The 25,115-nt window shown below is 34.7% G+C and overlaps 1 protein-coding gene across 6 annotated transcripts in view; it reads right to left on the reverse strand.

The window, feature by feature from the left end:
• The window catches only part of dgt6 (dim gamma-tubulin 6), a 36,539-nt gene extending 12,473 nt beyond the window's left edge, over positions 1-24,066 (reverse strand). For 2 of the 6 annotated variants that reach the window (XM_069846508.1, XM_069846504.1), the window contains exons 1-9: positions 23,591-24,066; positions 23,321-23,488; positions 17,442-17,571; positions 14,928-15,084; positions 12,921-13,057; positions 8,990-9,189; positions 8,585-8,834; positions 5,659-5,808; positions 2,682-2,944 (exon numbers count right to left, since the gene is read on the reverse strand). In XM_069846508.1, the coding sequence (XP_069702609.1) occupies positions 2,682-2,944; positions 5,659-5,808; positions 8,585-8,834; positions 8,990-9,189; positions 12,921-13,057; positions 14,928-15,084; positions 17,442-17,571; positions 23,321-23,488; positions 23,591-23,674 (1,539 nt within the window). In that variant the 5' untranslated portion in view covers positions 23,675-24,066. The remainder of the gene's footprint in view (positions 1-2,681; positions 2,945-5,658; positions 5,809-8,584; positions 8,835-8,989; positions 9,190-12,920; positions 13,058-14,927; positions 15,085-17,441; positions 17,572-23,320; positions 23,489-23,590) is intronic. The other 4 variants (XM_069846507.1, XM_069846505.1, XM_069846506.1 and 1 more) reach the window with 3 other exon arrangements.
• Between the last annotated feature and the right edge of the window lie 1,049 nt (positions 24,067-25,115).

The following is a 25,115-nucleotide window of genomic DNA, read 5'->3' on the forward strand; positions in this document are numbered from 1 at the left end:
ATGAATAAATAAATAAAAGAGTAAATGAATAAATAAATAAATGAGTAAGTAAATAAATAAATAAGTAAATAAATAAATAAATACATTCAGGCAAGTAGCAGACATACTAAACAAATAAATAAAAAAATAGTCAAAATGTAGAGGGAATACATTACACTATGTATAGCCATTTCTTATGTAACGGAAAAGTTTCTAAAAAAAATACTGCATTACAATAAAAAAAAAAATCACAAATCCATTGACATGTCAGGTTGCGCAACTTCACCTTAAACCATGACATATAATAAATATTGTAACTATGCTGTTGTAAAATTGAAAATTAATATCCACCACCACCACTCTTATTACTAATTATTATTATTGTCAGTTATCAATATCATCATTGCTATCTGTTTTCTTTCTTTTTTCTTGTATTAGCTCGATGAGAGCTCTATAGTGTTCTTTTGACTCTCTTGACCCTCTACAGGGCTTTAACTTAATTTGTATTACTTTCATCAGTGTTTGTATATCTTTTTTGTATTTATATGTGCTATATGGTAGGATGGAAGAGAAGGCCTTATGGCTTTAAATAAATAAATTATTATTATTATTATTATTATTAACAATGCTGCCAAACATCTTACTTTTCCACAACTGGCTAGATACCACAAAAGTGGCGTTTGTCGGAGTGAACATGATGGCAACAAAGGATATGATGATGGCACTGAAATTCCTAACAAAGATAGAAGATGGTGTAGAGGCAAACAGAAGACATCATCGAACTGATATGCTAGTACAAGGAAAAGGTTCTTCTGAAGGGTACATCCTTGATCCTAATGTCAGATTTGAGCAAAGCAGTGATCAAAAACAGTAAATATATGCCCACAATTCTGTATTATCTTGGAAAACACCGTCTGTAAAGGATTCATATCTATGGCATGTTAGTTGGACCAAAAAGCACAATAACGAAACAAGATTTGAAAACTTTTCCATCTAGACCTCCAGAACCTGAAAACAATAGTTCTGTTGGCCATAAAGGAGTCACTCTAAATTTATCACTGTAATAAAATTTTAAATTCTTCATCTTATGATGTTGGATGACGTATATACGTCCGTTGATGTGACATATTAATGAATTTAAATGCTTGTCGCCAGTATGAAAGGAAGATTCCAGGCCTTTGGCGTGAGACGAACTCGATAGCTCAGTTGGTAGAGCGCCTGACCGGAGTACAGGAAATCACAGGTTCGAATCCCGCTCGAGGTTGTGAAATTTTTCTTTCATACCATGGCATGATAGTGACTATAAAAGCATTTCAATTCATTTAAAATTCTTTTCTTTTTTTATTGCTGTTTTGGGCACTTTTTCCAATTGTCAAACACGTAAGTTACTTACGAGGCGTGTTCTTAAAGTAAGTTCCGTTTTCAATTATAGCCATCTCATCGCTGCAATCGTTATTTTGCGCATGCGTGTTTTCTTCTTCAGTCCTCAGCCAAGCTGTGCCTGCAGTTTCAGAGCTTCAGTCCGTGTGTGGGGTTAGTTGTGATCAGTTGAAATGTTTAAAGTGATCGAGCACCCCGCCGACTGTGAGATGCGGTTTGTTATCCGTTCCTTGAATGCGAGAAACATCAAACCAGCTGACATTCATCATCAACTTTGTGAGGTGTATGGTGATGATGCCATTAGTGATGGAATGGTCAGGAGATGGGTTAGGAAGTTCAAAGAGGGCCGCATCTCTGTGCATGACGAGCAGCATACCGGTCGGCCATCTTTGGTCAATGACAATTTGGTGCGTGCTGTCGATGAAAAAAATCATGAGGACAGGAACAAATTGACCTACAGCCCGGATTTGGCTCCGAGTGACTTTCATCTCTTCCAGCACCTCAAGAAGTTCCTCGGTGGTCAACGTTTTGATGGTGACGACACCCAAAATCTCATCTCGAAATTTGGCTGGGAACAAATTGACCATCCCCCCTACAGCCCGGATTTGGTTCCGAGTGACTTTCATCTCTTCCTGCACCTCAAGAAGTTCCTCGGTGGTCAACGTTTTGATGGCGACGACACCCAAAATCTCATCTCGAAATTTGGCTGGGAACAAATTGACCATCCCCCCTACAGCCCGGATTTGGCTCCGAGTGACTTTCATCTCTTCCTGTACCTCAAGAAGTTCCTCTGTGGTCAACGTTTTGATGGCGATGAAGTGAAAACAGCAGTGCGGGAGTGGTTCGCATTGCAGGCGGGCGAATTCTACAATGAGGGAATAGAAAGACTTGTGCCACGACTCGATAAATGCCTCAATAATGGTGGAGATTATGTTGAGAAGTAATTGAAGTGTGGGGAATACAATGCAACAAAAATAGTTTGTAAATATCTTCCCGTTTACTTACTACACCCTTTTGGAACTTACTTTAAGAACACGCCTCGTATTTGTAATTTTTAGTTCAATATTTTAATGATAAATTGATTTGTATTATGACTTTTCATTTTGATGAAAATTTGTATATGAAATTGTATTCCTTGTTATTTCATAATTTGTGTTGAAGGCAGTCTGCGATGATGGGAAATGTTCAATAAATAATAAAATACATGAAGTTTAATTGGTGAAAGGGGATATAGTAAAGATTTGTGACTATAAGTTAAACTGAAATAAATGTGGAGAAAATTATAAATATTCTCTAACATCTCCAGTACGCTTTAAACCAACCTGAACTGTCTTAGATCCTGAGTTGAATCGTTGCTGAAGAGTAAGAGAATGATGCTGCTTCTTTACCAGAGAACTGAAAAGTGACTGTGGATTCGCCGCTTGTGACCTTGCGGTAGAGAACGGCACTGTACGAACACTTCTGCTGTCTGGGGTAGTAAATGGACTGCTGTTGTCGCGGCTCATCTCTGGGGTGAGAAGCAGGTCAGGGTCAAACTGCGGAGCGGCAGATTCCTTATGTTTACTGACGATAGTGTCCACAACACCTGAAAACACAAGGAAATACGTTTATGTCTTCAATACTCGATTTCAAACACAGTCGAATTTCTGTTCCACATTTTCAGGGAAACTACAAACAATGGTGTAGATTGCGGGAACAAAAATAAACTGTGGCAATGTGGAAGAGATATTCGATATTATATGAAGGAATTCTGCACATCAATTTTCAAATGGTCTTCCAAATCAATCTTAATCCATACTATGAGTAGATAATAATAATAATAATAATAATAATAATAATAATAATAATAATAATAATAATAATAATAATAATAACAACAATAATAATAATACCAACAGACTAAGTATATGATTATGTCGCGTCATCAGAATATTGTACGAGATGGAATTATGAAGGTTGGAGATTTGTCCTTCGGAGAGGTGGAAAAATTCAAATATCTTCGAGCAACAGTAACAAATATAAATGACACTCGGGAGGAAATTAAACACAGAATAAATATGGGAAATGCCTGTTATTATTCGGTTGAGAAGATTTTGTCATCTAGTCTGCTGTCAAAATATCTGAAAGTTGGAATTTATAAAACAGTTATATTACCGGTTGTTCTGTATGGTTGTGAAACTTGGACTCTCACTTTGAGAGAGGAACAGAGATTGAGGGTTTTTGAGAATAAGGTTCTTAGGAAAATATTTGGGGCCAAGAGGGATGAAGTTACAGGAGAATGGAGAAAGTTACACAACACAGAGCTGCACGCATTGCATCCTTCACCTGACATAATTAGGAACATTAAATCCAGATGTCTGAGATGGGCAGGGCATGTAGCACGTATGGGCGAATCCAGAAATGCATATAGTGTGTTAGTTGGGAGGCCAGAGAGGAAAAGACCTTTGGGGAGCCCGAGACGTAGATGGGAGGATAATATTAAAATGGATTTGAGGGAGATGGGATATGATGGTAGAGACTGGATTAATCTTGCTCAGGATAGGGACCAATGGCGGGCTTATGTGAGGGTGATAATGAACCTCCGGGTTCCTTAAAAGCCAGTAAGTAATAACACAATTACGAATTTTTCCAGTACCCATTTTCGTAAAGTAAAATTCCACTTTCTTAATCAATTTTGAGTTTTAAAATAGCAGGTAGCAGTATAAATGTGAATTTTAATAATTATAGGAAAATATGTACACAAATATTTTTCGAGATATGGGGAATATCGACTAAATATTGAATCTAATTATAACTGTAGATATCAGGCAACGCGGTCCAACAACATGTAAAATCGCTTTTCTCCGAATTGTAGTGAAGATGCTCGAAGGGAACTTTGCTTCTAGAGAGCGGCCACTTTTTCTTTTGACAACTGTACATTATATATCAGACAGTACACTCACTTGACAATATGTGTTAAAGGAAGAACAATTGTTTGTATGCATCTGAAGTCTGATTAGTGGAATCAGAACTGATCACATCACCCTAGTATCTCCCAGCTTAGTTGCCTCATGAATGATGACCTATTGGTATCACTTATGAGAACCAAACCTGTCTTCAGACAGTTGACTAAACAACAAACAACTTAATATTATATTGCTTGTATATGCAAAAATATGTGACTTCTTTGTTGTGTAACACAGATCAATGAACATTTCGTAAAGAATTATTCTTTGTGCGAGATCGTGTGTATTTGCTTGGTTTCCGCACTAAACCAATCCGCGGAAAGTCTAAAATTCCACATTCAGTATTCCCAACCTAACACACACAACAATTTCCCTCTTCTTACTGCTTAAGTGACATATCGATTTTACTGCTTTAGGCTTTTAACATATTATTTTTAGAGACGTTCAATATAGTAATAATTATAAATTGGAAACTTACCACTGCAATTTCACCTAAATTGCACTGTTAATTATTGTTTTTAAATATTTGCAAAAATTAAGTAAACTCTACAACTCCACTAAAGTTACTGCATTCGTGATGCAAGTAACATTAAGGAAGCCGTGAAAAAATCAACAAGATTCTAGACTCATCATAGACTGGGGGGAAAAAAAAACAGACGTATATCACGGCCTGCTGGAGTATAGTAAACACAGAAAACATTTTAAAGCAACAATGTTGAAGATAGATTTTTTTTTTTTGCAAATTTGCCATCATTGAACAGAAACCAAGATGGAGATTTCATTGCAACTAATTAGAAATTCCTCTTTCAGGTATGTAACAAAGGATCGTCGCACAAAATAATGTACGATACACGAGCTGTGTGATTTCTTTCAATTCTCGGAAATTAAAAAAGCTCGACTATGTTCCGCTTTTTCAAAATTTTCATCGGACATGAAAACTTCAACATACCGCTCTTGTAACGCATATTACTATTTCTTCACCAGAAGCAAAATGCAGTGCAAATATGTTACATGTAATTCAAAACTTGTCCGATCACTCGGTTGTAAAGTACTGCTAAACCTCACTTGCGTAACTGACGAAGCTGACATAGCACAGAACTTGAGGTAAGGAATACGTGAATAATGCTATGGGTTTATATTTCAGGTTACATCTGGACACAGACTTAAAGTTGTCCACTTAGATTAACTTTCACAATTCTATTTACAGTTCATCCAAATATTCTTGAGTCTGTGGCAAAACCATTCCTACTGTAACGTCTTCCCTCTCTACAACATCAGCTTTGCCCTCTCAAACTGAGATATGCAGAAGGGAAGAAGCTGCTTGGGGAGGGGGGGGGGTAGCATGATTCATTACCACGTGCTGGTGTTGCAGGCGTCATGAACTCGTCCATCACATCACTTGGGTTTCCAAATCCTTCATCTTTACCAACTACTGAAGATAAAAATGATAGAAAGGCTGACGATGATGACTCCTCTTTACAGGCACCTTTCTGGGCTCTCCTCTCTGCAAAGAAAATCAAGATATGTAACATACACTGTCTGAAATAGATCACAGTTTATATACAGAGTGTTTCAAGCAAGCAAGTGTACCTGGAAGTTAGTCAAATACTTTCAGTCTGCAGTTGGTGCACATGTCTGCGTCAAAGGGTCTGAACTCTATATTCTAGCTTCTTTGAGGAGACATTCTGAGACATTTCCTAAGGGTGGGATCCAGTGAACAGTAGTAATGAGTAGGGCTAGGATTCTATTTCATTTGCACTGTAATAGAAACTCCTAATTGTGTTTTAAGTATCGGACACGGTCACCTGAGCATATATTTTTAATTTATTTCACATAAAAACGCACATTTTAAATTTTTTAATAAATACATATTTTCAAATATTCACATAAAACACATAAAAATTAAGTTTCCATCAAATAATTTTCCATGGAACCCCATTTCAGATTAATCACCACCCGAATGTTCAGTGCAGTTGCTTAGACATGACAACTGGCAACTGTTTCTTGGAACTGCCTGTCTGTGGAACTGCAGTCTGCTCTCTCACCACAAGCGATAAGAGCTGTCTAAAAAACTGTACTGTAACTAACACACAAACACTGATGTGTTATTTAGGAATGCCTAATAAGTTATCATAACGCTGATTCAGGAAGCAATTATAATTTCATAAACATCAGCTGCCTCTGTTTTCATTTCCAATCATAAACATGTCTCTAGGAGTGCATGTTGTTTCTCAATGGCCAGGCGCTCTTTTTCCCAGTACAAGGCAGTGTTCCGCGATAATCTTCAGTCATTTGAGGATGAATCTCATTGTGTACTGTAATCTTCAGCAGTTGACGAGACAGCATTATACGGCATACTGTTTATATTCACATAAAATGATTGAAACATAATTAAATATTTTTTCACATTTTCCAGATTTTCAGACCTAAAAATCCGAGCCCTAGTAATGAGAGCGCAGTTGAAAAATGGAGGACAACAGAAACAAAGAAGCACTGTTACGACTACAGGGGCAGTGTCCAATACTCTGAGAATTTTAACTGGTACCAAATTAAAGTCTGTGTGATGTATCTTGTCTCACTGTGAAAAGAGAGAGAAAGGAGATGTCTTACTTCGTCTGTATTGTTATCAGTGGCGTAGCATGAAATTTTGAGTAGGGGAAGCTAACTCAAGTTGTCTTTCATGCAATATGAGAAAACGTATTACAAAAATACAGTCTTAAAATAAATAGTAGTCAATTTCAAGTCAGCAGTCGAAGATTGGTTGGAACATCATAAGTAACACCAATAAGGCATGACCTCAAATGATACGTAATAAAATATGATTTCACGGTTTACACATATCTCTAACAAATAGACAAGTGTACGTATAACATTAGCTCACTCCCTGTCATACTTAGAGAAATCACAGTATTAGTATCATTACGTAAGTATGCGTCTGTCTTTTGGTTGTGTCCTTCATTGACAGCAAGGGAGTCGGTCATTAGTTTTTTAAATCACACTTTTGTTCGTAAGTCAGTTTTGATAATACAATTGTCCTAAAAAAATTCAAGTAGATTGGTGTCAGGAACTGTTATTTCGCTCATTATTTATTATATCAGCCACAATGCACACTAACACTTCAACTGAACATAACTAGACGAAAAGGGATAACGCGGAAACTACTTATTTTAAATGTTAAAGCTAGCTTCTTTGCGAGCCTTGCGACTAGGGTAGTTTAGTTAGAAAGGGATGGAAAATCTGCGGGGTGGATTACACAGAAGAAACCGGTCTGCTTGGAAGCTGGTGTGTGCAGGCTTCTTGTTTACTGCTGCATCACAAATCATCCTGAGCTGCCGCATCACAATATTTAATGCGTAAATATCAATTCTATTAAAATTGATAAATAATTTTCTTCATAAACTGCAGGTTTATTATGAAATTATTATTAACTGGGGAAGCTAAGCTTTTTAGCTTACATTGACGCTACGCCACTGATTGTTATGGCAATAGGAGAGTGGAGTAATACTGTCCATCCATCCAGTGGCGGAAGGGACCAGTTGATACATTCTGTAGCGCAAAATAAAATTACAAAATATCTCTCTTCGTACTGTGTAGTTCCGCCACTGAGCTTGTCTTTCAAGAAACTGAGTTCCGGCAGCCTGTACAATAACAAGGTTTTGAAAGGAATCCTGAAAATTTACAACCTTCCTATAATCTCCACCCTCATTTGAAGGGACTTGGTTTTATTGCTAATGAGACAAGATAAACCTTACCAGGTATATCTATCAGAAACTTGTAGCAATGAAACAAACGCCTTGATTCTGTTTACTTCACTTCCTGAATCTGAAATCCTAGTGTGGAATTACTGCCAGGTGATGAGTAGACCAGAGTGGCAGTAGAGTGGGTGTGGCGTTTGTTGGCAGCCCTGGTTCACGACATGGACTACAGCAGTGTTTCTCAAATGGGGGGGGGGGGGGCCAGCAGCTCCCCTAGCAGTCCAAAGAGCAGTTAATGAGGGGCAGTAAACAAAACAATAATAATAGCTTTCAAAAATGTTCTATGAAAATTTAAACATCAGACTATTTTGCATTAAAAACATAATTAAATTGATACCTAATTTCATATCACTGTTCTATATTCTACTCTACACCTTAAGCCAAGGGACTGTACTGAAGTACTGTGAGGAAAAGCTGGGCCTCATCTTCAAAAAGGTTGAGAAAACAGACCGCTACATGTGAGAAGCACTTATCACAAATACCGACGATACTGTGTTAAGACAAGACCTTGAGGCAGTCCAGTACCTGCATGCATTTCCGCAGTGCTGCTGCGAAGTTCCTTCAGCTTGTCTCCCAGCTTGGCTTCAGTACTGATCATCGAGCTCTCGCAGTCTTGGAACTCAGATCTCCAGTTCTGCAAACTTGGCAGCACAGCGTTCACATCTGGCAGGCGCTCGGCACTGACGGCACGAGTCACGTCTGGTAGCAATCTGTTTAAAGCTTCTAAAAAACTGGACAAGCTAATTTTGCCATCCTTCACTTTGATCATCAGCTCCTATTTAGAGAGATTATGAGTTTGTGTTAATCACATTATTTTGTGATACAATAAAAAAATAAAATAAACACATATTTTGTGTCCTAATTTATTTCACAATATAGTTTCCAGTCCTTTAAGAAATTAAAAATTAAATAAAATCCAAAGAAACTCACCTCCACATCGGCATCCATAACGTTTGAAGCATCGCAAAGCTGTCTGAAATGCTTCGCATCAATACAGGACTCAGAGCCTTCACTGCTTTCCAACAACTTCACCGTTTCACAACATTCTGACAATTGAATGCTGTTCTTGTTCAGAACATGTATCATTGCTTCTACTGTTCTGCATTCTGCATCTTGTTCCGCAATTAAGTCTGCAAGGTTAACGCAAAATATTTTAGATCAATGAACACTTCGTAAAGAATTATTCTTTTCTGTATCAGAAGCAAAATGCAGTGCAAACACATTACATGTAATTCAAAACTTTTCCAATCACTTGTTTGTAAAGTGGGTTTTACTGAGAAAGGTGACGAAGCTGACATGGCACAGAACTTGAGGTAAGGAATACGTGAATAATGGTATGGGTTAATATTTCGGGTTTTATCTAGACACAGACAAAGTCCACTTGTAAGCTTCAACAATGATAGATTAACTTTCACAATTCTATTTACAGTCAACCCAATTATTCTTGGGCCTGTGGCAAAACCATTCCTACTATCTGCCATTACTTGATGCAAATGACCGAAGGCAACTAAAGCAGCTATTGTATTGTATTGTATTGTATTGTATTGTATTGTATTGTATTGTATTGTATTCTGTTTATTAACATTCCATGGTATTCATACATGCTTACAGCTAGAATATGGAACAAGTCAAAAAACTTAACACTATTATAAAGTCTTAATTTATAGTCACAGTCTAGATGAAATATATACAGACGAGATTTACAATATAGTCTACTAGTACAACACAAAGTTTTAGTATCAATTTCGTGAAGTGTCATTGAATGTCATGAATTCACCTACAGAATAGAAGGCGTGAGAAATTAGGTACTTCTTTAATTTGGCCCTAAATAATCTTATGTTTTGAGTTTTATTTTTTATATCGATAGGGAGGCGATTAAAAATGTTTACTGCCATATAACGCACTCCTTTTTGATAGCACGATAGACTTGCCGATGGAGTATGAAAGTCATTTTTTGACGTGTATTTATGCTATGAACTGTTGAATTAGTTACAAAGTTTTCACGATTACATACGAGGAAGATTATTAATGATAAAATATACTGACAAACCATGGGCATTATTTGTAGTTTTTTAAAATAGTCCTACACGATTCCCTAGATTTGGCACCTACTATTATTCTAATTACTCTTTTTTGTAATAGAAATATACTGTTATTATTTGTGGAATTTCCCCAGAATATTATTCCAAAACTCATTACCGAGTGGAAGTATGCAAAGTATATTGTTTTTAAGGTATTGATATTTACTATCTTTTGCATAGATCTAATAGCAAAACAAGCTGAATTTAGTTTGGGGGTAATTTCTTTAATATGATTTTTCCAATTTAACATATATCGATTTTTAAGCCAAGAAATTTGGTTGTCGTTGTTTCTAATAAGGATCTATTATTAATTATTGCGCTAGAAATTTGCGACATTGAATTTGTACAGGATTTAAATTGAATTATGTTAGTTTTGTTACAATTTAATACTAATTTATTGACTGAGAACCAGCACATATTTTGAAGAGAATTTCCTCTGTTGAAGATTGGAATGTGTTGGAGTTATTCGCTATAATTACTATACTTGTGTCATCTGCAAGTAATATGGGATGATCTACAGCTTTTATTAGGGGGGCAAGATCATTTATAAACACTAGAAAAGGTAGGGGACCTAATATTGATCCTTATCAGAATATAATAATTGGAAATGGACAGTTCAGAACACTGGATGCCAGTCTCTATAATAAATAACATAGTACACACAGTAGCACAGTACAATCAACAGAATTTGAAGTACCGCAGTTCTTGACTTTAGCTTGATTTGTTTTTCTCAATCATTTATCTCTACAAACTAGGTAGTGACATGAGAATTGAAAGGATAACAATCACACACACGTAAGATGATACATTTTACTTACAACACTACGTTTCCAGGCAGCATGTTCAAAACAAAAGAGATGCACATAATACATACAAAGTGCAACCAACAATAGATAAAATAAGAATATGAAAGTTAAAAAAGTATACCAGTATCAACTTCAAAATTTTCGTACGTAATAATGAAATGATCACAAGTAATAACATAAAAATGAAATATCTATGCATTGTAACTTATAGGATTTTACTGGGGGACTTAAAATATGCATGTCAAACTGAAAAGTACGCTAAACCAAAGTCCGTCATACTGAGACATTGTTGTACCTGGTCTGTCCAATCAAGTCTTTGGCTATCCAAAGGTCTTCTTCCACTGTCTGACAATCCAAGCAGTGTCTGATGTAGTAAGCTTTTGTTATGCATAATATGTCCGAAACATTTTATTATTATTATTATTATTATTATTATTCTTGGAATTATTTTCGATAGTAAGTTAACATGGAGCAACTATTTTAAATATATTTCTGAAAAAGCTCGTAAAAGATTCTCCCTTCTAAAAAGACTAGCAGGAAAGAAATGGGGATGCTCTAGGAATACTTTGAACACTACATACAAAATGTTTATACAGCCAGTGCTGACATACTGCGGAGAAATTTTAATTACTTCACCTTTCATAAACGACATAGAATATGTTCAAAACCAAGCACTCAGACTCATTACTGGTGGAATCAAAACAACGCCAATAGATTCTATGAGATTCCTCACTAATATTAACAGCATCAAAATGACAATAGAAGAAAAAGCACTGATTCAGTATGAAAAACTTATCAGATTACCAGGAAACAATTGGCATTCATACAGTCCTCTTTGTAGATTGAAAACTCAAAAAAGTTTCATATCCATTGTTCAAGAATTAAAACAGAAAATCAATATCCCGAATTTAAAAGAAAACTTACAAATTAAACCAAACCCTTTAACTTTATTAAATATAGAATACAATCTAAATTTAACAGAAGAAATACTGAAATCAGAAGTAAACACTGAAATACTGAAACAACTGTCTTTAGAGACAATTAATATTAGGTACCCTCCACAAAACTGGCTTCATTTATACACCGACGGATCCTTGATCTCCAGAGAACAAGGTGTCGGTGCAGGTGTTACGTGCTGTCTCTTCTCACTTTATAGATCTCTTGGATATGGAACAACAAGTTTTGATGGTTAAATCGACGCAATAAGTGAAAGTCTCAGGAATCTTCTATGCCACATCAGTAAATTTAAAAATGCAGTTATATTGTCAGACTCCAAAGCAGCTATTCTATCAATAGTCTCTAAACACACACCTTCATCTCAAACAGCAGAAATAACTAAAATGCTCTCTCAATTAATATCAATCAATAAAAGAGTTGTATTCCAATGGATACCATCCCATTGTGGAATCCTGGGAAACGAGAATGCGGATGCTTTAGCAAAGAAGGGCAGCACTGCTACTTACAGACCTGTTACTAAATCTACGTATTACTCTGTGAAGAGATTTATTAAATCTACATACTTAGACTTCAACAAACAAAATTTGATAACACAACCTCAAGGGAAAAAATGGAACTCTCTGCATCATAATCCACAGTTAATTCCCGATTTACCACGAAAATCGTCTGTAGCTGCATTTAGATTGGCAACAGGCCATGATTGTTTGGCCAAACACCTGCATAGAATTGGAATATATCAGTCCCCTAACTGTCCATTGTGCAACTCAAACCAAGAAATGGATTCGGAACACCTCAAAATCTGTGCTTCAGTGGCTGGCCATGATAATATCTTTGAAAAGTATTGGAGTGCAAGAGGTCAAATGACTTTATTGTCAACTGCCTGGTATTAGAAAACAACATTTTATTATTACAATTGATGTTATAATGTTTCCTGACATCCTTGTTTATTCCTATTTTCCACGTGTTGTTTTCATTAATTGGTGAATCATCTAAGAGTAATATTGTTAACCAACATACCAGCTATATCATGATCCAAATTACACAGCTTCTTTTTCGCATCTTCAGCAATTGGTGAAGACTGTACTGTTTCCTTCAACATCTTCTCATAACTTCTGGCCTCATCTTCTAGCTCCTTCAGCTGTGCTTCCATTTCCCTGAACAAATGGCATTAAATGCATTCAAAAAGGAAGCAATAAAAGCAAGACACACGCAACCAAAGGAACTACTTTTTTATTCTAACCATTGTCAAGACGGCGGATAAGTGTGTGAAGCTGGTGATGGAATTTTAGAACCACTGAAATGTGTAAACCAGCAATAAATATATGGCAATCATTAACTCCTCCTTACCACTTGTAAGGCTTGTTATTCCTGACGTATCTCCACACCCATTCAAAACTGGACATGCTTATATGACCTTTCCATTCAGAACAGTCAATGCTACCACCCTAAAATAGTCACTATTCCTCCTTTGTGAGCGTGTGAGTGTCGGGTGGATAAGACTCAGAGTGAGTGGGCATTTCGTTCTTTTCAATACGAAGGGGATCCAGGAAATAACGACCGTTCGAGCATACCCGCCACACAGCTGACTCCCCTTTCTTGTTTGAAGGTCAACTGGCTTCCTTAACATGTGTTCTCATAATGTTGTGAGTACTGGTTGCAACAAGTCGCCATTGTGCATTTTGTGTTACTTCAAAATGAACGATGTGATTGATAATCCTGCCGACTGTGAGGTGAGGAGTGTGATTCGATTTTTGAATGCCCGACATTTGAAACCTGCAGAAATTTACTGGCAATTGAAAGAAGTGTATGGCGATACTGTAATGAATGAAAGAAATGTGAGAAAATGGTGCGAAATGTTCAACAATGGGCGAACAAATGTCCACGATGAAACTCGACCCGGACGCCCATCACTCATCACAGAAGACCTGAAGACTAAAGTGAACGACAGAATCTTGCAAGACAGGCGCACATCACTCGACGAAATGCATATTGCCTTTCCTGACATTTCTCGTTCTTTGCTTGGTGAAATTGTGTCGCAACATCTTGGCTACCACAAAATCTGTGCACGATGGGTTCCACGGCAACTGAGTGACCAACACAAAACTCATAGAATGGCCTCAGCATTGACATTCTTGATGCGATATCACACAGATGGAGACGCCTTTCTTGATCAAATTGTGACTGGTGATGAGACCTGGGTGTCTCACAACACCCCAGAGACAAAGTGCCAATCACGTCAGTGGCATCATCCCTCATCACCCAAGAAACCGAGAAAATTCAAACAGACTCTCTCAACACAAAAAGTCATGGCTACTGTCTTTTGGGATCGCAAAGGTGTTCTTTTGCTGGATTTCATGCCAAAAGGCACTACGATCAATGCAAATCGTTATTGTGAGACTTTACGAAAACTACGGCGAGCAATGCTTTCGAGAGGAGTTGTGCTTCTTCACGACAACGCCCACCCACACACTGCTGCTTCAACTCGAGAATTGCTGGATCAATTCGGTTGGGAAATCTTTGATCATCCACCCTATAGTCCAGACCTTGCTCCTAGCGATTTTCACCTTTTCACTAAGCTGAAAGACTTTCTGGGTGGTACGCATTTTGGAAGTGATGAAGAGTTGAAGAAGACAGTGAACACCTGGCTTAATGAACTGGTGGCAGAGGAGTATAACACGGGAATTCTAAAGCTAGTGAACAGATACGACAAATGTTTAAATGTAGGTGGTGATTATGTAGAGAAGTAAAGGAAGCTTCAGTTATGTAACAGACTTTGTTTTTTCAAATAAATATTTTTTTTAATTATTACAACAAAACGGTCGTTATTTCCTGGATCCCCTCGTACATACTCATAATATTCGAGATCTTGCAACAACATTCGAAATAAAAAACATGTCTGCTTTCTAAAGAATGATTTAACTGAATTTCTTCTAAATTCAAAACATTTAAACCCACACGTTTCACTCACATTCAGAAGTGACTAATGTTTAGACTACTTTAAAAACAAGTTATTCAAATGCTTACCTTTCCTGCTCTAGTGAGTTCAAAGCATCAAGCTTAGCCTGGTTTGCGAGTGCCTTCTGAGTTGTAGAATCTATCTGCATCTGGATGAGACCCAATTTTGCATTGAAGAGAGGATCATTCTTCAATGTTTTCAATGGAAATAACATATCTGACTGGCCTGGAACATGCACAAGATTGCGGATGGTCTATAAAGCAAACTGTGACGAAAATAACACAAAATATTATCAGAGTATGTGAACTGTGCACTACTTCGGTTCAAGTGGACTTGTTTGTGCATGCATAGAGACATCATTACAGTCTGCAGCCATAACCAGATGTAATTTTTACAACTACAGTGAAACCTGTTCAAGACGGAAGTGATATGGTCCTAATTTTTTTTCCGTTGTGGACAGGTTTCCGTATTATCCAGATGTGACACTAAAATGGAATATTTTGTCATTCATATACATGGAAAACAAAATGGCATGCCGCAAACTGCAAGAAGTACAAAATATTCCATTTAACACTCATCACATTAAATCAGCTTTCTGTCGCTTATTCCGTTGGTCAATCATCTTGATTAGAATCTCATTTTCTGTATAAATATTATCGTAACTCACTCATTAGTCATTAAACATTACTAAAGTTTACTGATCTCATTCTATTTAATGTCTAACACTATACTCTAATACTGTACTGCATATCACTGCACATTATTAATTAATTGGACTAGGAGCCATCTATTAGAAGCCTTGAATTCTGGTTTATTTAATTTCTTTCCCAGTTCAATAGCTTGCTTTGCAGAATAGATCCAGAAATTGGCTTGTTCTTTGAAAGGTCATGAAGAACCCACTCCCACAACAGTTCATTTAATTCCACATAAACAGTTGCTTTCTGGTTCCTTTTGTGTCACCAATATTGGCCGCACGCCACTCACTCATTATGATCTTTATTTTTTAAAGTGTCACACCTGAGTTTTGCACAGCTGTACTTCAATATTATTTCACATAGACTTTGTTTCTAATTTTCCTTTATCTCGATAACTTTTACTTCATCACTTAATGTTAATGCCACATTTTATGCAACTTTTTTTTTTACCCGGAAATCACTACACTTGCGCTCTGTTTAGCTACGACAGTATACGGGTGTGAAGCATTGAAAATCTTTGAAGGGACTCGTCTGCCTAGTCAACAGGGTAATAAAATTTATGACTGACAGGCCAACACACCCTCGTACCCTCTAAAGTAGAATTTTGCAAAGAAAACTTGTTTTTATCTTAGTGACCTACATATTTCGTATATTCCTTGAAATTACACGCTGTTTCAAAATATAGTTACAAAATAAAGTGTGTCCAAAATATTGTTTCCGTTTTGAATAGTAGCAGACAGTTTCCGTTTCCGCATAAATTGTTCCAAAATAGACAGGATTCCGGATTATTCAGGTTCCGGTTTGAACAGGCTTCACTGTATATGATGGAGCATTTAAGAGCATTTTAAGGTGTAAGACATGAATCTTTACGAGTATCAGTATAGTTTTTTCTTTATTCACTATTTCAGTTGATTCAACCAATTTTGGCATGTGACCTCAGATGAAGCCTTTGTGAGTTCCAGTAACGCCCACCATCCCTGTTTATATTTCCACATCCTGCACTCATATCATTACTGTGAATGTGTCCAGTCGATGAATCGCAGTATACTCCATGTCTCTAGCAACAGTAAACAAAATTTCACAGGTTTTATCCTTATTTAATGATGTTATTAGAGGAACGCCGGTCGTGTAATTCTGCACTATAATTGTACAACTGGTGTTTTAAATTTATTAAAGTATTACAAGAAACCTTCAATCCAAAGCATCAGCAAATAAATAACTTTGACTTAATATTATCAATGTTACATGGTAGATCATTTATATAAATATTAAAAAGAACTGGGTCCAAGTGAAATCTACATCTACATCTTGCCATATCAACAACTAATGTCTAGGCCACTGGAGCTCTTGCCAAATTCTGAGTCATCATAATCACTGTTTAATTTTTTTTTCTTAACTTTATAATTCATATAGGCTATGTTCATTTTAATTTTCTTCTACAAAATTTATGTAAACATTTAATATTGTAAAATTCATGTAGGAGAGTATACCGAGTCCTTCTGGGCTACCTCCAATGGGAGGCAGTTATCTTATCATAGTACTGATCCAGAGTTGCGCTCGAGCATGGGTTTGATTCCTGCTTGGATTGATAACCTGGTTGGGTTTTTCCAAGGTTTTCCCCCCCGAACTGTAAGGCCAATATCAGATAATCTATGGTCAGCCTCACCTCGTAAATACCATATTGCTATCACCAATTCCATCAGCACTAAGTAACCCAGAAGTTGATATATCATCGTTAAATAACCAAGTAAAAAAACTGTCTATCTCTTGTAACACTACACACTACAGACTGCACTGGTAATCATCCTGCAAGTTCACATCACGCACAGACTAATAAGTAATATCATGGTAAGTAACAAATTACGTAAGAAAATGTACAAAACTTACCATAGGTTTCACAAAGCTTCTTAAACAGCGCAAATTTTGACACACACCACATAAGATGCACAAATTTCTCTCCAGAAGGTTTCATTAACATTGAAGGAAATATGACAGGAAAGTCTGCCTCTGGATATTTCTAGAGAAAAAAAAAAACAAATGCTCAGCAAAATAAAAATAATTAGTAACGTGAATTATTAATCTGTAGAGGTTCATGAGATGTGATAGCTTTTATTTTGCCTGTTTTTTTAACCATCTCTCTATTTGTTCCGATGACCTCAAAAATACATTTCTGAACAGTGAAATAAGGTGAATTTGTATAACTTGAAAAAAAAAAAAACTTTATTCAAATTTTTAAACGAATTGCACTAATACTTATAATACTTGTTTTATTTGCAAAATCTTAATAAATTATTTTTAAGCAAAATATTCATAATTTTTATGGTACATTTCATTCTGCCATTTTGTTGGCAAATGAATGCAGCAAAGTATTAATATATATATATATATATATATATATATATATATATTCAATTCAATTCAGTTTATTTGGCCATTAGACATACAGTTTTAGGCTTCGTCAGAATACATTGAAAAAACATATAAATACATTTTAAAAACACTGATAATAGAAACAGTAAAATTTAAGTAATACAATGAACATGAAATAATTTGACATTTTTAAATTGAAGAAAACTAACTAAATTGCAATTAAACTTATTTATTAAAATACAATTTCATACAAATTTGTGTTGAAAAACTCAGCAACAGAATAATAATTGTAACTAATCTAAATAACAAATAACTTTATTTATTAAAAAACAATTTAGTGTGAATTTATGTTAAGAAACTCGTGTACAGAGTAGAAAGGATTAATTAAAAGCCAATTATAAAAACTAGCTTTGAAACTATTGGTTGGTAACTTATAATATTGACTGGGAAGCTTATTATATAATTTCATCCCCATGACAGAAAAATTTGTACTAGTTTTATGTAATCTACAGTATGGAATATTAATTTGTTCACCATTTCTAATTTCATAATCATGTATATTGGCTATTAATGAGTAATTGTCTATATTTTGTCGAGTGTAAAGGACTAGGTCGTGTATATATGTATATATATATATATATATGTGTATATATATATATATATATATATATATATATATATATAAATTTATGACAGTTAATATCTGTGATTGTTTGAAAAGAGGTCGACAATGTTCAAGATAGTTTGATTGACAGAATTCTAATGGCTTTCTTTTGCAAAATCAAGATGCTCCCAATTTTGCTACCATTACCCCAGAAAATTAAGGCATACCTAATTATCGACTGAAAGAACGAAAAGTAGGCACATCTTAAATAATTTTGAGAAACACAAGTCACTAATTTCTTTAATAAATATATAACTCTTGATAATTTTGTGGATATAAATTCAATATGTTTTTCCCATGTTAAACTGCAGTCTATAAAAAGTCCTAGAAATTTGGTAAGTTTTGTATGTTGTCCTTTTTTATTACATGATTTAGGGTAAAAGTTATGTTGATAGTCTCTTCTTGATTAAGCAAAAAACCATTAGATTCAAACCATAAAGCCATCTGTGATAGAATATCATTGGTTAGAGCATGTAATTCATTCAGAGTAGAGCTAGAACATAAGAATGTAGTGTCATCAGCATACGTAATTGTTATAGCTTTAATGAATTTAGGAAGGTCATTTATTGCTACTAAGAATAGCAGTGGACCAATTATTGAGCCTTGTGGAACACCATAATGTATACTGGAGAGACTTGACCAATTTTCACCTATTGAGACTAATTGCCTTCTGTCATGAAGATAGGTTCTAAAAATATTTAGTGTGTTCCCTCAAATACCATAAAATTCTAATTTTGATAGAATTAAGTTGTGATCAACGCAATCAAACGCTTTGGAGAGATCACAAAACACAGCATTAACTTGTGACCTATTTTCAAAATTTCTTAAAATTTCGGTTATTAAAAGCTCAATTGCATCATTTGTTGATTTCCTTCTTCTAAAGCCAAATTAGTTAGTACCAAAGAGATTTGAATTTTCAAAGTAGTCATAAATTTGATTGAAAATTACATATTCAAATATCTTAGACAGCACTGGAATGATAGAGATTGGTCTGTAACTATTTGGACTTGATCTATTGCCCTTTTTATAAATTGGGATTACTTTCGAAATTTTTAGTTGATCTGGAAATAGACCTTGTTTTAGACAAATATTGATCATATTTATAAGAGGAATATAAATTGAATTTATAACTTTTTTAAAAAAATCATTTGACATATCGTAAACATCTTTTGAATTTGATTTTTTCAAAGTTTTTATTATATTCCATACCTCTTCAGTGGTGAACTCTCTTCATTTAAAAGTGCATGAGATTTTGCCATTTTCGGTTAGTATTTCCATAGGGGATAGCTCAGAGCATTGAATTTTAGATTTGATTTTGTTCACAGAGTCAATGAAAAATTCATTAAACTCTTCTTGATTTTGAGAGGTACTAGACCTTTCTTTATTTATCAGATTCCAAGCAGTTTTACATTTGTTATCAGAGTTGGCAATTAATTTTGTGTTATAGTCTAGTTTCGATCGAGTTAATTGATTTCTGTATTGTTTCTTAATTTCATATAATTTATTTTTAACTGTGAGCAGACCAGTCTCTTTATAAATATCATGTAGCATTAGTAATTGGGTTTTCATCTGTTTTAATTCTGCAGAGTACCACTTGTTTTTATGTTTTTTGCTAATATTTAGTTTTACATTTTTGACTTCGAATGATAAGTTAAAATATTCTAAAATTAAATTAAAAAATGTTTTAAAAATTTGAGCTGCATTAGGCTCTTGAACATCGAAGAAGGATTCCCAATCAATATTGTTTATATAACAAAATTTCATTACTCTTTCAGCGGTAAATAAACGCTTTTTAATAATTTGAGGTTGGTTATATCTGGTTCTCAAGTGAATATTTAATTGCAATAATAAGGCAGAGTGGTCGGAATATGGAAATTTTTTTACCTGAATGGTATATGATTCCCGCCGACTATTTATGAAAATGTTGTCGAGGCATGCATTTCCTCTCGTAGGAGTGTAATTTCCTGGATAGAAGTTGAACTGTCTTAATAGATTTAATAGGTCAAGTACAGTTGTTTTCTCTGTTAAGACATCAAAGTCAGAATTTACGTCTCCCCCTATTACTACTGTGTAATTGGGCCATTTAGTGAGTATTTGAAGAAGCTTTTCGAGTTGAATTTAAAAAAATATTTGAAGATCCACTTGGAGATCTATAAATACAAATAATTATCAATTTCAATGAGTCAATCATTACTCCTGAACATTCGAAATGAAATTCTACTTTTAGTTCATTAATTTCCATAGGAATAAAGTCTAAGTTGTTTTTTACAAAAATAGCTGATCCTCCATGAATATGATTAGATCTTTTGAAACAATCACCTAAGTTAAAACTATCAAAATTTATATAGTCAATATTATAGTCACGCAACCAATGTTCCATCAAACACAAAAATGAATAGGTGTCTAAGTTAAAGAAAGTTTCCAGGAGATTAATTTTGTTATTCAAACCCTGTATATTGAGATATAGACCAGTTATTGTTATTGCATTGTTATCATTTGGTGATGAGGATGAGTTTTCTATGTGGCCTGCGTTTGGGGGCACCTCCTTTGAAAAAACCTAGTGACCAGAACTCCTTGTGGCCAGACATTGGTGTCCAAAGCTCGTGCAATATTGTCTGAATTTATTGTAATTTTAAACAATGCATAGGAATTAGGAAATTTTGATTTCAGAGTTTCGCCTTGTGCCTCCGGGAAACTTTCTTTCACAAAGGACTCTAAACTTTGCACTGTTGTAGATGGGTCTAATCTAGAGACAAATAAGTATCCTTTCTTAGGAACAGTTTTTAGTCCAATATCATTAGCAATTGACTTGTTACCAACTACAATCTTTTGTTTTTACTAGTAGATCTTTTCTTCCCAACAGTGACCCATTCAGTTTCATCATTATTCTGATAGAATGTTTTGGTTTCTCTAGGAGGAGTTACCTTGTTACTGTTTACCGTAATGACCTCGTAAGAACTGAAAATTGATGCTAAAAATGCTACATCTACTACTCTTATCTTGTTTAATATCTTATGCCAGAATTATAAAATTGTTATAATGCCGTAGATATTTTTGTTATTTCCAAGAATCTGCCAGTTTCTTATTTATGACACTCTTGCACACCTAAAGTCTGTGGTCCAGTGCAATTTATTTGTATGAGGGAAGATATAAGTTATTTTCTTGAATTTGTACAGTAGACCTTACAAGAAAAATCAACAGAATTTTAAAGTGACTACAAAAATGGCATACTGTATGTGAAAATCAGCAGACATGATTTTAAAACAAAGTTTCCTTAAAAATAAAATTACTTTTACAGGACTCTACTAATCTGAACATAAAACAAGACGTATGATTTCACTGCAAATAGCAAAATTTATATCTTCTCACTATTGCTTTGCTAACAATGAATGAATCTACATGAAGAAACAGTCCAACTTCCTATTCTTAACCTACTGCTGTTTTGTGGATCTTCCATCAAAATATTGGGAAGTAAGAAGGATGATGACTTCATTGTTAAATCCAGAGCATCAGATACACACATACAAGTTCTGCTGTCCAAGTTTCGAATGAATTATTATTTTTTATGGTACAGCACATTCAGAATTTAAAAAAGGACCTTTTTTTAAATGTATATTTAATAATCGAACTGGTTAATACTCCTTTTTGTTACATTTTAAATTAATAAAAACCTTACTTCCTGAAACTAAGTCTTTCTCTTAACAGATATATAGGCCTAATGATTTAATCACATGAAGGTATAATTATTGCTTTTAACATGTTTAAAATGCATTCGGAACTTCATATTTTTAACATAGAGCATGGTATCAATGATGCACAGTGCAATATTCCTAACTCAACATACCACAAAAAACTAACACTGAACCATTAAACAGAAGACTTCAACTCTTAAAGATGGTGCTCCTGCAGACAGAAAGGAATAGTTGGCTCATATGCGACTTCAGTCAGAACTTCCTCAGGTGGATATTGGAGGATTCAAACCGAACCATCGGATTATGTAGCCCATGTGATAGTCATTGAAAGCTATCATGTCTATTCTTCGAGTAGGCATATTACCATTTTCAAAAAGGTCGTGAATTTATGTAAAGTAAAATCTGTGGGTCATGAAAATAAAAGTTTCTTTGCTATTGTTAAAAAGTTAATAGAATTTTTTTCTTCCTTTTACATTTTAGTGATACAAATTTAAACTACAAACGAATAATTATCTATCTATTTGTTACTAGTGGAATGTCCCTTTGGATACATAAGCTGCATCTATACAGTTCAATTTTCCATACACATATACATGCAATATGGGAAGAATATTTAAAGAATTAAGTTTAAAACATGCGTTCAATTAGGATGCATGAAGATTTTGTCTGAACGTTATCTTCACTACGTATTATATTAATTAATATTAAATATCAATCTTGCATGCATTGCTTGAAAATGCACACTAATTTACATGACAAATATGGTTTGCAAGATATGAAAGTAATCTAAAAAATTATAGGAGAAACTAGCGCATAGGTGGTTCTGGTAATTACGAAAGTGATAACTGTTGAATTTACACGGAATTTTTCTGTGGCGATGGAGTTGATCGTATATGCAAGGCATAACAGAAGCCTAACTAACCAAATATAACCTGTCACAGATTCGTATGTATGCAAGATGTCCGAGTACGAAGTGGACTACCTCTGCGCTAGTTTAGTAAAATTATATCTTAAAGTACAGCACAAATTACTCCATTTACCTCATTTGTTTCCGCTAGCATTAACTTCACGGTCACCCGAAATTGTGCTTCATCTTTCTTATCAAGTACTGGCCATTTCATTTGTGCACATCTTACAGGATCAATAACCGTTAATAAGTAATGCATTGTATTTTGAAATCCTTTTATATTAAGACCTTTAAACATTTCCTGAAAAAATAAGCAAAAATTTTGTGCTCAGTGAACAGCCTACTTAACTGACAAAAGTCCTCTCAGTGCATTATGCTACATATTAACAATAAATACACAAACCTCTTTTATTGGAAATGATACTGGATGGAGTAAACTCAGTTGCATCAAGTTTGAGTAAATTAAACGATGAATATCGTCATCCATATTAAATTATTACGCTATAAAACTTTCCAATACAAAGTACTATATAAAACTATAACACTTTGACAAGTTGCTTACGAGATTATACCTCCCAGATTTTCCCGCCTTTCGGACCAACGAGTTGAGTTAGAAAGAGAAAGATCTTTCTAACTCGTTTCAGACGAGCTCAGCATTCGGCAGTGTTGCCAACACAAAATGTCATAAGCCGCTACAAATGCCTAAAAAAAACCGCTAGAATTTCTATTCCTACTACGACTTTAATTACTGTTTATGAAAGTTCTCGTTTTTAATCACTTATTCCATTTTCTCCAGGTACATTTTGATGTAGTATACAGAGGCAAAATTGTATTTGGCGAATTATGAAAACAAAGCCACAGAAGTTCAGTGACATCATTAGTAGCCTGTTTCATAAAAGGCCAATAAAATTATCGCTGTACTCGTAATTCATAGTGACCATTACACTTTTACTACGTCCCTAGGTCATATAAACTATATATATATATATATATATATATATATATATATATATATATATATATATATATATATATATATATATATGATCTATAATATAGGCTACGTCATACTACTTTTGATCACGGCCCACTTGATGCTCGCTTCGCTTCTCCTTTACAAAAAAAAAAAGCGAAGGGAACATCAAGTCGGCCGTGTTTTGATTAATAAAACCGTTGCTTACGTGATTACACAAGCTGGCGCATAGCACGATCGAGAGTAGGTCTCTGTGAGTCATGACAATTTCTGCCGCTAGGTTCGCCTCTCTGCCCTATGAAATGATGAATAGTACCATTACAAAGCATTGTGCATCGTGAAAATAGTTCGATTAATTGTGCATTACTCATTGAGTACGAATATTACAAATATGCCAAGCATATTACAGTGTTATTTGAAGTTTGTTCAGCTAAGTTATATTTGAAAATTGTCTGTGTTTTGCTATGTGAAGAACTCTGTACCAACAGGTCGTATATTTATAGGTTAAGGTAAATGTCAAAGTTCTCTCATATAACAAGCAATGCTATGTTAAAAGTGGCGAATTGCATTTTCCGACTCTCGAATGATGTGACCCGAAATGTAAAATAATTTCATGCATTATTTCACTTACCAAGCATTACTGATATAGGCCTAATGAAAATGTGAACGACGTGATGAAAACATTGAAGATAATGTTGTTACTGTTTTCCCTTTCTCTTTTAGAAAATACCGACAAAAGTAATGAATTACCTTCATGCTGTACTTATTAATAATTATACTTCTCAATTATTGTGACGTTCGTATTTTTTTTAAAAGAGAGGGAAAAGTTAGCCTTCTTGCAAATGCTTAATTATGAATTCAAGGAAATTAAAGATAATGAAGTACCTTAATTAGTTGCAATGTCTTATTTAATAGCAATATTAATAATATTAGGTGAAAAGGGTAGGCTATAGTG

The sequence above is a fragment of the Periplaneta americana genome, chromosome 14, assembly GCF_040183065.1.
Source record: "Periplaneta americana isolate PAMFEO1 chromosome 14, P.americana_PAMFEO1_priV1, whole genome shotgun sequence".
NCBI classification, from domain to species: Eukaryota; Metazoa; Arthropoda; class Insecta; order Blattodea; family Blattidae; genus Periplaneta; species Periplaneta americana.